The sequence below is a fragment of the Paramormyrops kingsleyae genome, chromosome 24 (genome assembly GCF_048594095.1).
Source record: "Paramormyrops kingsleyae isolate MSU_618 chromosome 24, PKINGS_0.4, whole genome shotgun sequence".
NCBI lineage: Eukaryota > Metazoa > Chordata > Actinopteri > Osteoglossiformes > Mormyridae > Paramormyrops > Paramormyrops kingsleyae.
In genome coordinates, this window is record NC_132820.1 from 6574380 (window position 1) to 6588388 (window position 14009).

At 47.4% G+C, this 14009-nt stretch overlaps 1 protein-coding gene across 1 annotated transcript in view; it reads right to left on the minus strand.

The window, feature by feature from the left end:
• stk10 (serine/threonine kinase 10) overlaps positions 1–14009 on the minus strand; it is a 29711-nt gene that overhangs the window by 4614 nt on the left and 11088 nt on the right. Inside the window, exons 3-12 of the mRNA XM_023803569.2 lie at positions 11137–11185; positions 10604–10753; positions 8376–8448; positions 6741–6935; positions 6319–6400; positions 5006–5140; positions 3177–3752; positions 1351–1478; positions 761–884; positions 5–184 (exon numbers count right to left, since the gene is read on the minus strand). Coding sequence (XP_023659337.2) covers positions 5–184; positions 761–884; positions 1351–1478; positions 3177–3752; positions 5006–5140; positions 6319–6400; positions 6741–6935; positions 8376–8448; positions 10604–10753; positions 11137–11185 — 1692 coding nt within the window. The remainder of the gene's footprint in view (positions 1–4; positions 185–760; positions 885–1350; positions 1479–3176; positions 3753–5005; positions 5141–6318; positions 6401–6740; positions 6936–8375; positions 8449–10603; positions 10754–11136; positions 11186–14009) is intronic.

A 14009-nucleotide genomic window follows, 5' to 3' on the forward strand; every position in this document is an offset into this window, starting at 1 on the left:
CCACCTCCTTCTTCCTCTGCTTGACTTGCTCGTGGAACTTGCTCAGCTCCTTGTCCTGCTCGCCCCGGATACGCTTGGTCTCGTCCCGCAGACGCACCGTGTGGTCCGTCTCCATCTTCTCAATGGTCTGCTTCTGGTGTCTCTCTAGGTTTTCCAGCTCTGTGTCGTAGAACTTTTTCCTGGCCTGAAAGGATGGAGCAGTTCATCAAGATACGCCTCAGGAATGTATACTGGGAGCTCAAGTCAAGGGACAAACATGGCCATCATGAAACTGCAGACAAGGCAAATCTAGTGATTTATTCTATCGGCTCACAATTCCAACCACACCCCAAGAAGGACAAGGAGATAACGGTGGTCACCAGACCCAGACCCAGACCTATCCTGTCCTGTCAAGCCCCCATCAATCTAGTGGGTTACTGACAAACCAGTTCCTTAATACAATATAAATGCTGAGGTAGGTAGAACTCAGTGATATAGAATTAAACTTTTGGTTCCCAAAACCTCTTGTTACCTCGTAATGCAATCACATCAAAATGGGCACTAAAGGTCACATAATACGTTAAGGGACTCTCTGGCTCCATGGGTGGCGACTGGTGGAGTGGACAGAAGGGGGCAGTGTTGTAGTACTAACTTGAAATACCAAACTGTACCAGTAGGGGGAGTCAGCTCCCTCAAAAATCGACCTTGTAAGAAGGATTTTCTGTGTGGGGAAGTGATGTGTGAGTGTATGAAGTAGGAAGGGGCAGGAGAAGAAGCTCACATGCATCTCCTGGTCAAGGCGACGCTGCAGCTGTTCTCGCTGCATGTGCAGCTTGGCATTCAGCTGGGTCTGAGCACGGTGCTCCTCCTTCTGTAGGAAGCGCAGCTCTCTCAGTTCTTGACGCCTGAGGACGCACACGCGGAGTTAAAATTAAATGAAAGTGGACAACAAATTTTAGAAAGTATAAGTATAAATCTTATGGGGGAAAAAAACAGTTCAGACATTCTTCTCATCCAAGGTTTGTGGGAAAGCCACACCTCTTTAATCATATACTAGGCATTATTCTCGGACGTATGAGCAATTGCCAGTTGCTGACACCCAGCACAGGGTGTAGTAACAGCCCCTCACCATTAGATGGCAGCAGACCAAAACTATTGGCATCCCAACTCTAACATCTTCAAAACCTTTAAACGCTCTCAACACCTTTAAAACTAGTCTGTCAATGCATGATAAACACAGAAGTTCTTGTTATTCTCTGATCTGGGAAAATCTACTGTTATATGCTCGAGTTAACATTTATTCTTAAAAGCAAGTTTTTTTTCCTCTGTTGTTAAATGGCTGTTCCCAGGATTCCCCTTGCTTTTACTCGCCTGAGGAATCGCATCTCTTCATCTTTCTTTTCATCGTCGCCGATGATCTTAGATGTGGTCACGCTGACCTCCACGCCGTCGATCAAAAACTTCCTGGTGCGTTTCAGAGTCTTGCTGGAGAATCCGTTCTGGAGGGAAACAGGGTGAGATCTGGTATTGGGGGGGCCCACTGGTATTGGGGGGGGCTCACTGGGTCAGGGTGTGGACCAACAAAGCGAGTCTCCCACGAACAGCCCAAGTTTTGGACCAGACCCAACCAGGCCAGTTCCTTCCCTCATGATAGCTCTGTTCATATCTATACCCCCGTGAGTCATATCAAGAGACTCCAACATAAGACACCCAAGAACTTCCCTCCAGAAGAACCAGGCCCGCAGTGAAATCTTACTCATCGCTTGATGTGTCACTAATACTGGAATCATTCGCAAAGTCTGGTAAAGATTCACAGCTTTATGCGGGACAACTTTAAGAGATACTATAAAGTAAGACGAGTGAAAATGAAGTGTCAATAAAACCAGAAGCAGCTGAATAAACATCCGTGCAGGCAAGTATTTCCCGTGGGCCAATATTCCGCATACTAGGGATACCGCTTGGCTAGTCTCACAGAGATGCTGCCCGGAGACAACGCACTGGTGTCTTTACAAGTGAACAAGTGTGTAAACACTCGCAGTGTACACGTGCCCCAGGAGCCTCACTACTCTGCTGCTACTTCACAGGGTGATCGCTTCACGGAAGGACCACCATCTGCCATTTGCACACGCATGAGTACAAGTACATTGGAATGTTTTTTTTTTTGCATATCCCATCTTGCTCTCCTTTAAAACATGTACATAAAGAGTTGAGAGCGAAGCATGAGGTCTGGATCGCGTTTTTTGTTTGGGGGGGGGGTGGGGGTGGGTGGATTAAGGACCTTGTTCATGGGCCCAACAAAGATGTGGCTACTCTGCTGAGCACGGGATTCAAACCAACGCCCTTCCGATCACTGGCATAGAAGCCTAACCCGCTGAGCAACACAAGGCCCCCAGACGAGCCCCCTCATTAAACCCGCCCGTTTTTGAGTAATGCGTCGCATATTGTACTCCTGCGACCTGAACCCTTATTAACCATGCGAGTTTGACATGATTGAGTGAACCGGCGAATGATCTGCTCTAGATTAACGAATGAAAGAATTTAGCTACACGCTGTGATTGGAATGCCAAAGATGGCGGCCCATAACTGACCAGAAACGGCCAATCACAATGGCAGTATAGAAAACTAACAACAATGAAAAATAAAGGTCAAGACAAAACATCTACTGGCCCAGATGAATGGAGAACATTGTATTAATTCAAAGAGGGCGTCGACACTGTGAAAGCGACACAACCAAAGACTCTTATGGAAGGAATGATCCACACATTACAGCTTATGTACTATGAGCAATTTCACAACACTGCATTTCCTGTTCTGGACGGAACGTAAAGGACGGCTTGTTTCTTGAGTCCTGCCGCATGACTACTGAAAACAGAAATGAAATCCTCACTTTTTTTTCCCCTCCCCATGAAAGCTGAAGACAGGGCTTTCTTTGTCAGATGTTTCCACCCAACTCAAGCTTCAGAACGTGTCTTTTCCTGGTCTCCTTGCCCGGGCCCAAGCCCATGTGCCCATTTCTCCCTCCTTAAGTTCCCTCAACAAGGTGGCTTTTGACGGAGCTGGCTCGGAACGTGGGAAGGCCTGGTAAATACTGTGGCCTCAAAGGGCGGTGCCCTGATGTTTACCACCCCCTCCCAGGGAGTACCCACACACCAGCCAAACCCCCTAGGACAAGATTTCCTAAGACGATGTGCCCTCACCTTGATAGATATGGAGCCGCTCTCCTTGTTAACGCAAATGTCCCCCGAGAGGTTGAGGTTCATGTCCATATTCTCACACAGGCTGCCCGTGTCCGAGTAGCGCTTGGAGCCGCTGCTGCTGCCTCGCATGCGCCTGTTATCCAAGTACTCCAGGATCCCGCCGCCCCCCGAGTTCCGGACCTGCTCGGGATGAGGTTGGACCTCGTAGGCCTGAGGATGGTCAAGAGGGCGCTGTGTATCATGCAACTCTTCCTTGCCTCCTGCAGGGGGCGATGGCGAGGACGGTAGCTCCGCTTCGGGCAGCACTACCAATTTGCCCTCCTCAGATGTTGGGGTGCTCTTCCCGTCCTCGATCCCCGAGTCGGAGTTGGCGGTCTTCTCCGAGGAGTCGCTCTCGGGTTTGTCGGGGTCTCCGCTCCCGACCTCCTCATCGGGGAGGCCATTCTCCAGCTTGTTAGGCAGGTCGCTCAGGTCCGGGGCCTTCGTCCCGTCCTCTGGCAGCTTGACGGGCACGCCAGCGGTGCGGTCACCCTCCAGACTGGTTTGACTGGTTTCCGAAGGATCTTTGCAAGGAGCCTGGATAAAAACAACAAGCAGCCGTCGACACCAGGTTCACCACCGTATCAGCATTCAACTAATTGGCATATCTTTAGCAGATTAACACAAAAGCGTGAAATAACAGAAACTAATCCAATAGACATGCAGAATAACTTCTTGTGCTGTGGCCAAACTTCTCCATTACATGTGGCCACCTAGATGGGGGGAGGGAATGTGGCCCGGCTAGTCTGAATCAGCCTTTCATTCATATCGCACTTCGGATAAACACACTTAACTCGTCTCGAGGGAGGTAATGGGACAAATTAAAGCAATGGCCTTCCGCCACGAAACGTTTCCCTCTCCGGGTATCAGCTTTGGCCCCCGGGACGGACCATGTGCCTATGTGTGTGTGGGGGGGTGGGATTAGCGTCATAGGCGTGTGACTGGGCCTACCAGCGTTTTTGTTCCCTGTCACCCAGGTCCGACTAACGTGTCAGATGCCTGGAGTGCCTTTTTTTTGGGGGGGGGGGATCTGCTCAACTTTCCAAGTGTCAGCAGTCAGGCCAGAATGGCAGACCACTGGCTGACAGGGATAAACCAGACTGATTTGGAAACTAGTTCAGGACAACAAGCGCTCGCTGAAAGCCTCGATTTAGCCTCGGGCACGGGGGGGTAGTTTGTGCCAACATTTCCAACCTGAATGAAAGTCTAAAAATAAACCCAGGTTTTCCTGATGGCCTTCAAAGTGGTCCCTTCCTACAGTATATTGACCATCACTGCTCCTGACACGAACTCGAGGTTCTGGTACATTATGTGCGCACTGTGATAGTGAAATAATTACACATAGTACAATAAGCATGTTCCAGTGTTATCTGGGAGGAGCACGTGACACGCCATGGGTATGAACAGCAATGTTGCAGGCCACTCCCACACAGGCCACTCCCACACAGGCCACTCCCACACAGGCCACTCCCACAAGTGGCGGCCGAATCACAGGACCGAAAACCAGTGTTGTTTCAGGTGAGATGCAAAACCCCATAGACTGGTTGATTCATTTTTAAAAGGACAGGGCGGAGTTCAATGAAGCTCAGAGTAAAAACACATTTACGGAGCTCCGAAGAAGACTAGCACATAAATCAGAGCTGGGTGTATTGCCAGTAAGGTGGACCCCGGCGGCACTGATGCTCCTTACTGATCCACATGGAAATACAGGATGTTTAATTAAAAGGGAGTGATAGAGAGGTCCAAGAAGACAAAGATGGAGTGAGGTGGAGAGGGGAGCCTCTACTTACAGGGGTGACCTCCGCCGGGTCGTCATCCTCGGCCTCCTCCCTGTCGTCTTCGATTTCCTCCATGACTTCTGCCTTCGCTTCGGCGACCAGGTCACGCAACGGCCGGTTGGTCTTCACCGGGGACACGAAGGGGTGCTGGGACAAAGAGGGTTAACATCAGCACCAAACTGGGATCGCTGGGGTACCAGCCGGGAAAGTGGCGGGCACTTTCACTGGAGGAAAACCGCCGGCAGGAACAAATAAATATTCATGCCGACATGCTACTAGCTACCTTAGAAATGGAAACTGGCACAGGCCGGTTACAGAAAGCAGACGAGCGCTGCCGCATTGTGGACAGGTAATACAGGGCCCATGCATTATTCAGGAAACTGACACTGCTGGCAGCTTGACTGCTCACAGCTGGCACGCGTGACCCTCCCGTAAATGGATCGAGCGTGAAGAGAACAGACTTCTAGCGCATCGGCGCGGAAAACGCCGGCGAGGCCTTTCACTTCTCCGGTGACTGCAATTAATTAACTGAATAATAAAGACGCACTTAATCAACAAAACGAACCCATTCGAATGATGCGTAACTTGCAGTTGGCGTCGAGCTACAATATCTTATTGCAGAAGGGGGCCCGCATTTAAAATATCAGAAGACTTCATGCGCTAGCTAACATGCACGTAACCGTGGCAAAGTGCCGCTAAACTGCGCGGTGTGTCAGACTAGGTGGCTCAGTGTGAAACTTTAGGTTTTGAGCACTAATTTCTGTAGCCTGTCGAAGGTTCCTGTTTACATGCTTCAGTTCGCTACAGGAAATCCCACTAGACTCGCATGTTAAAGCAAAAACTGCTGTCAAGGCAGGATATTTAACACACCCCCTCCCAAAAACCTCCTCACCCACCTGATCATCTAGGTCAGGGGTGCCCGACTGCAGTCCTGGGGGGCCGGAGCCCTGCACATTTTTGGGTTGCCCCTCGTTTAACACACCTGATTCAATTCCTCGTGCTAATTACCACACAGCTCTTGAGCTGAATCATTTATGGTGGAACAGGGAAAGAACTAAGCTACACAGGGCTCCAGCCCCCCAGGACTGGAGTTGGGCACCCCTGATCTAGGAGTTCAGCTGACCCCCAACCGCCCCCCCCCCCCCAGGTTTGAGTCTGACTCCTAGTATGGCCACTTACGTAGCACCAGATACAGAAAGATCATCCCCTTTATGATATGCAACGACTGACAAAACCAGACAAACCTGTCAATTGTGCAAAAAGGAAGACCACTTAAAAATCCTAATAAAAATTCTACAGTTTGGTCTTAAATAACACCCCCATACCTGAAGCAGTTGGGCTGCAGTGGGCCGACTCTCTGGGTTCTTTTCTAAAGACTTTCTCAGGAAATCCTTGAATTCCTGTGACCTTTAAAACACAATCGCTGGCACATTAATCCGGGTGGAAAAGCAGCATTTTGTCTAGATAAGTCTGCCATTATATCCTGCACAGATTTTAGCATCTAAGGCTAGTAGAAAACAAGTACTTAAGTGGACTTGCAGGAATGACACAATTTTTCCACATCAAAGTCGGTTCAGCTTCCCCATCTGTGTTCATCTACACATGAACATTTCTGTGGCTGTCTAGTTTCTCCACATGTGTTCAGTGTCATTTTCCCCCACAGATCCCCATCCCAAAGCTTCTTTAGTTTTCATTCTCCATCCACGTGTCCGCCTGGTTGTTTGGGTCTCCGCGTGTCCACGCTCACCATTTGGTCGGCTGCTCCAGCATGGGCGGGTCAGACTTGGCGATCTTCAGCAGGACTCTCATGGGGTTCAGCTCATGGTGGGGGGGCTCAATCTGCGCCAGCTCAATCAGCGTGATGCCCAGCGACCAGATGTCCGCCTTGTAGTCGTACGGGGAATCCTTCATCGTCTCACACATCACCACCTCAGGTGCCATCCTGAACACGTGGACATAGATATGGCAAAACTTAGGACCCATCAAAGCCTAACTCAGAAGCTCTGGGTTTACACCTCACCTTCAGTTACGCTTCGGACATACCGATAAGGTGACATCACAATGTACATTTGCTTCTGGGAGCAAAAACATTTACAATACATCATTTAGCAGAAGCCATTATCCATTTATTTAGCAGAGGCTAAAGGCTTTATCCATAGGAACAAGGCTTGGGTAATACGGCAGGGGTGGACAATCTTATCCAGAAAAGGCCGCTGTGTGTGCGGGTTTTCAGTGCAACTCCCTATTTAGATGACCGATTAGAGGACTGATTGGCTGAAGAGTCCTCACACCAGGGTTTGAACAACTGACCTGAAGGTCATTAGTTTTGGGCATGAATTTCGCCATTAGTTGCTTTTGAAAACTGTATCAAAATACCGCTGCATAATGTCAGGACAGTCTGATAGCGTAAAAAAAACTCAGATATCGCCCAACTGAATAGCAACATGCTTTTTTTTTTTTTTTTTTTTTTTTGCTTTTGCAAAAGCAGGGTCAGATAACCCCCAGTTACTCCAGTGACTAAGGGCCTCGGCTCAAGGGCCCAAGTCGTTTGACCAATCCAGGAATTTGAACTGCCGACCCTCCAATCACAAGCCAGCCTCCTATCCTGCTGAGCCACATGCCAACCCGTTTAAACCAATGATTCTTTCAGACCTACATCCAAATCTACACCCTATATGAGTACTGAGTACTATCCAATTCTGAGTAGGGACTAGGCAGAGCAATAGTAGGTGTCTCTTGCTCAACATCACCAAACAGAGCATCTGTTCAGAGCCTCTCTAATCAGGTGAAATATTATCAAGAAAAGTATGTTCCCACAAAAAATACATTTAAAGCAATAAATACGATTATAATAAAACTTGAAAATTATCTGTCAAGAGGTGCCATAATCTGCATCTATTATGAATACAAGTACTATTTATGATTCAGATGCAAAAAAACGCTTACTAAGCAAATAAACCCATTGATAGGGGGTTTCGGACATTTAAAACTCCTTTCCCTTGGCAGCAGAATATATTTTGCAGGAATACAGTTCAACATTAAGTCGGGAGGCTGCTAGCCAATGATTAATCTGCACTATGATCGCAGAGAAAAAAAACCTGACCCACATCGTGAAACATCAGGGGACAAGGTCCAACAACATACTGTACCACAGATGACAGGGCTAAGAGATGACAGACCGACTCGGTGAAGTCATACACATGAGCCAAAATGATCCGAGACAAAGGAATGGTACCAAGTCACCGACAAGTAACACGATGTCGGAAACCTGAAACCATTTCTCAAAGGCCTCCGAGAAATGAGGTTACAGAGAAGTAACAGCTGGTAAACAAGGGATACTGTATATGCATTGATGTTCTAATATTCAAATGATTTCACTCACCAGTATGGCGTTCCTATGAATGAATCTCTTCTTTGCAAAGTTTTGGTGTTTTTTGCCGACACCCCGAAATCCGCTATGAGGAGAGAAACGGTAGCCATTTAAGGAAAAGGACAGTTCTCTGTAGTGCAAGAAGAGCTTTTGATATCATTACCGACAAAATTATTTAATTTGCATAGGAATCACATCTTGTTCTCGGAGGTGGTGATTTCAGGCCCAGAGAGAACAAATCCAGACCAAGATTCAACCGACCAGGGGTACGTTTCCCAAACGACGACGGAAGTTAGCATTAACGATGCGTCGTACTATGGTAGTTCAAACTAACCATTTTTTATTATTTCTCTATTTTTTTTATTGTATGTGGTGAAATGACCACTGGGTACACAGCATCCTTTACCAAGCAATGCACACTAACTGCATATGGTACTACAGGGGTAGGCAATCTTATCCAGAAAGGGCCGGTGTGTTTGCAGGTTTTTTTGGGATAACCATTCGATCGGTTGTGTGCGAACTCTTCAGTCGATCAGTCCTCTGTGCACTACTCTAAGTACGGAGTTGCAGAGAAAAGCTGCATACCAAACGGCCCTTTCTGGATAAAATTAGCCATCCCTGTGCTAATACAATACTTTGCAGTCCGCCGGCGTCTCCTTATTGCTCACTACAGACAGTTGCCAATTTGGTCGATCTAATGTACAATCATACCGTACTTATGACCAGAGACTCACACAACAATTACATTTCAAACTACATTTTCAGGCCACTTCGTATTATATGTGATCGTACAGCTAAATTATTCCTTATTAGGTATTAAAGATTATTACATTTCTTACTTACACAGGGAGTATACCCTTCTTAGACTGCATTTTCCATCATCCCTGACGTATTTACCCAGAACTAAGCTTCTAACTACAGCTCGAGAACTGTAGTTTGAAACACCTACGCCGTACTTACATAGTTCGAACCATGTAAGTTGCTAACATTAGCAACTATGGTTTTGGGAAATGCTCCCCAGGTGTGTACTCTGTGACTGTGACTCTTTATACTCAACCTGTTGGTTGAAACAAAATCTTGGTCTGGATTTGTCTGGATCTGAAATCTCCACCTCTGCTTGTTTTGTTTTAAAGCTGTGATGCTATTAGGTCATTTGTTGGTTGAAGCAAATGAGCTCTGTGTCTTTGGAACATTCTGGAATCTTTACAGCATGGAGGGCCTCCAGTAACTTACTTTGGAGATCAATTCCATTACTTCCTCCAATGGCATAGAAGAGAGTTTGATATTATGGGGGGGGGGAGAGAGAGACAACTAAATCATTTAAATACAAGGATCTATTTATTAGGGAGGATGAATAAACCCTAATTAAATATTAGGGGGAACACATCTCTCCCCCTGCTCCCATCGCCATGGTTCCTACACCCCTGCCTTTATCGCCATCCACCTCGAACATCCACCTCGTTTGCCCTTATATGGTGAGATGACAATAAAGAACGTTGAATCTTGACAGCCGATTGGGCAATGAAAAGGACAAGCCCATAAGGCATCAACAGAGTATACGGCAATGTCCACAGGTAGGTTTGGATGGTCTCAACCAGCTACAGTATATAGCCAGCTCATGTTATTTTAGGTTGGAGTTGTACAAATACAAGGCTACACAAGGAAACTGCTAACCTGGAGGGCGGGGCATGACCGGAGAGCCTGGCTAACACCGCTAACCGAAAGCAGACACTTTGAGCACTGAGTGCGATTAAACGGACGACCTGAAAGAATAGCTTTTCTCCCCATGCCTCAAATCCCAGCCTCTACCTCCCACTAGGCCTGACATTTTGGAGAGCTATTATGGGACACACAATGCGGCCGTGTTCGGGAGGTAGAGGCTAAGGCAAGGCTGTCGTAGGGTGCTCCGTCCAGGGTCCTGAGAGCAGCCAAAGAATGTGGCGAGGACTGGGGGGGGGGGGCATCCAATCAGAAGAAAGGCTTCTGATGTGTTGGCACACATCTTGCTTGAACGTTTTGAGATGTTTACTTTGTCTTTCCTTTGTGGGGCAGCATGGCATTAAAAAGGGGAATAATCGATTTTTGCTGGTGGTGAACTGAAGCATCTGACCAAAATGAACTGGCCTTTAAAGGGGAGGTCACAGCTTCTCATTTGTGTGATAAATACTGCAATAACTAGAGAGACCGGGCAGAGGTTACGGGTAACGGGGCCATGGCCAAAGCTCGACGACCCCACCCACCGAGCCTGATGTCCCCCTCCAGGGTGAGCAGGATGTTTCCGGCCTTCAGGTCTCGGTGGATGATCTTCATGCCGTGCAGATAGTCCAGGGCCTCCAGCATCTGCCAGCAGATCACCTGGATCTGAGGCTCCGTAAGCCCCCGGTCCAGCTCTGTGGGTGAAGGCCAATCCGCAGATGAAAAATTAGACAAAGCACAAAAAAATGCCGCAAGTAACTTCTAGTATCTCAATTTCTATGCAAAATGGCTTCCTCCCTAAACATTTTTCATACAGTCACAAGTTCATTTATTCGCGAGTTCATTTATTTCAGAAGTAAAAGTGCACCTCAGTCACAGGCTTAAACACATAGATGTATTCACTCCAGAAGACGCATCAGACCAAATCCAGTTATACTTCAGTGTCAGAGAGAGAATTCATGCCGGCCTAATCAGCCAATCAACACTCGCACTTTTGTACCACATGTACACAGAAGATACACCTGCCCAGTGAGAGGCGACCTGATCAGACAGTGACGATGAAGATGAAGCAGCTTACCTAACATGATGGCATCCGCAGCTCCCCCGGGACAGAACTCTATCATGATCTGCAGGGGACAAAACAAAAGTCCATAAGCACTATTAAAAAAAAGCAGGAATTCCACACTGATACATCATACCAGCCTGGGGCAATAAAGTCTGAACAGCATCATAACTCAAACACAAAAGGAGAAGATGTCAGCTACTTTCATGCTGCCTTTTAAAGTTTATCACGCTGCTAAAGTTTATCCCAATATACCTTCACTACAGGCCATGCTACTTTTATTTATTAGTATTTCTACCTCCAGCTGTGGCTTATGTCTCGAACCCGTTGCCTTTGTACAGACTTCGCAGTTCTTCACCTTCCCAGATGAGCCATTTATCATGGCGATCTCCACATGCATCACGCTCACTGATCATAACTGACACAACTAATTCAGACATCAGTTTGTTTAGTGTCTCACGCCTGCTACAATCATACTGTAAGGCAGTGTTCCTCAACCCGGTCCGCGGGGACCACCCAGACGGTCCATGTTTTTGATCCCGCCCAGCTCCCTGCCAGACAGTCCACATTTTTCGCTCCCGGTAGCAAAAACGTGCTCTGTCTGGGGATCCCCGAGCCACTGGGATTCACCAGAAGGTGCAGAAATCAGCCCTGAAGGACCCAACCAGCTTCAGATGGGTCCTTGTTTTTAGACACACGCTGGCTTGTTCCCTCTCTGATGAGGTCCGTGGTGAGCGGGAGGGGGAGTTAGGGGTGGGCAAAATGCCAACACTACGCTAAAGGAAACGAGAGGGTTTTGTGTGGGCACCTCCTAGGAGATCAGAGGTTTCTGCAAAAAGAGAAAAAAAAAAGACACTTGAAATGTCACTGGCAAACTTCGGTTACACTGCAGCTCTTTAGAGGGTCAGAAACACGGGGTGGGGGGGTTTCAGAGTCACCTGGGTGCGCGAGAGCCTGAAAGGAGCCGCGACTGCAACGTCGTATGGCTCAACAAAGACGAAATGGTGGAAGCACGCGTCCTGATCTCACTGAACGCACCACGGCATGTATCTCGCGACCAAAACACACCACACCCATGAAGATTACATCTGAAACAATGCAGGATGTTTAAAAAAAAAAAAATAAGGTCATAGCAGAACTTGTAAAATCCCCTTCTTGCCCGAGCTCATAATTTCGCCATCCGACACCTCGCGATTTCAACGTTTACTTCCTCCTCCGTGTTAATTATGCTGCCTTAGAGGTATGTATTTGCATAGCTTGATATATTTCTCTTTCAACCACGTTTACTCGGGGGAAAGATGTCTTGCTTTTTGAGTGGCACAGCAGGACTCTTCCTGGGAAATCTGATCAAGAAGCATAGAGATAGTAACATGCTGCCTGAGGTTTAGGAGGCTAGAGGGCTGAAGGTAGTAAAAATATAAAGCACTGGAGCCCCAGTCATCCACTGGAGCAGCTCAGTCATTCCTTACAGCATCAGAATAAGGGTTTTTTGGCCAAGTAGCATCTCAGCTGTCAATGGCTCTCATACATACAGTTAATGCAAGATGAGGCAACAGTCATACACAGTCCGGTTGGTACAAGCTACCAGTCAAAGGTCTGGACACCTGCTTTTAATGCATTTGTGTCTGTTTTAGCTCCGTTATTCACCTTATAGTAAAAGGCCTTGAGGCAACGAAGTAATACATATCGAATACTGTAAGAGAAGTGTTCAGCTTCTCAAAGTTTTTGTAAAATTTTATACTCTTCAAAACAGCCCCCTTTTGCTTCGACGGCAGCGCTGCAGACTCTTGTCATTCATTCACCCAGCTTCCAGATGCAGCCACCTGGGATGCTTCTCCTACAGGCCTGAAGGAGTTTCCACAAGTTCTGGGCACAAGTCGGCTACCTTGCTCTGACTCTTTGATCCAACTCATCCCAAACCAGCTGTATAGGGTTCAGGTGGGGGGATTGTAGGGGGGGGGGGGGGGGACGGCAGGTCATCTGTCACAGCACTCTGTCTCTTTTACTGTTCACAAGATAATGCAATGCTTACATAACCTAGACGTGTGCTTAGGGACGGTATCTTGTTGAAGACCAAATGATTTTCCGTAGGTGTGTCCAGATTGCACATGTGTGGTTAGTGAATGTACACTGCGCACATGAATGCATTTCTCTGTAAGGGATGCGGGAATGAATACAGGATTTGTAATACATTGCAATCAAGGAGAGTGAGATATTTACAAATTACTTCTGCTCCACCACCAGGTACTATAATGAGCTAATTGCCAATCCATGATTAGCCGACTCTGGTAGGGTGGAGGTGAGATAGAAGCATTTGGGGACAGTAAAGGGACACTTTTGGGATCAGCTTGCATGATCCATTTTTCTGGGAAAGTCGTAGTGACTTGAATCACGCATGAATTTAGATTTCAGATGCAACAAATGGGGTCCTTTTCACAGACTGACCGCCGCTCGCGTACGGTCGTCCACCAGGTGCCTGACTTCTGACCACCTGCTCAGACGACCGGCGCCGTTGCACCGTGTTGCCATGACGAGCGCCCCCCCCCCCCCACGGAGATGCCTCCGGCACCGACAACAGAGCAGGCAATTAGCACCCGCTAAGGCTTCGCACAAACACAGCTCTCTCAGGAGCTCGTTATCCCGGCATAGGAAGTAAACCGCACCCCCAGAATCTTTACAGGTCAGACTTTTACAGACCTTGCAGCGGACAGGACATTTTTGAGGCATAATCACATTACAATGAACATAAATAAGCAGGTGCAATGTTATGAGTTGGGTCAGAATGTATTAATATTATAACTGTATTGAATATACATAAGTCTCATTTAAATATAAGGTGCTATTTTTATTAAGAATAAAAATGCTCAGGAAGGTTTTCAAAGACACTC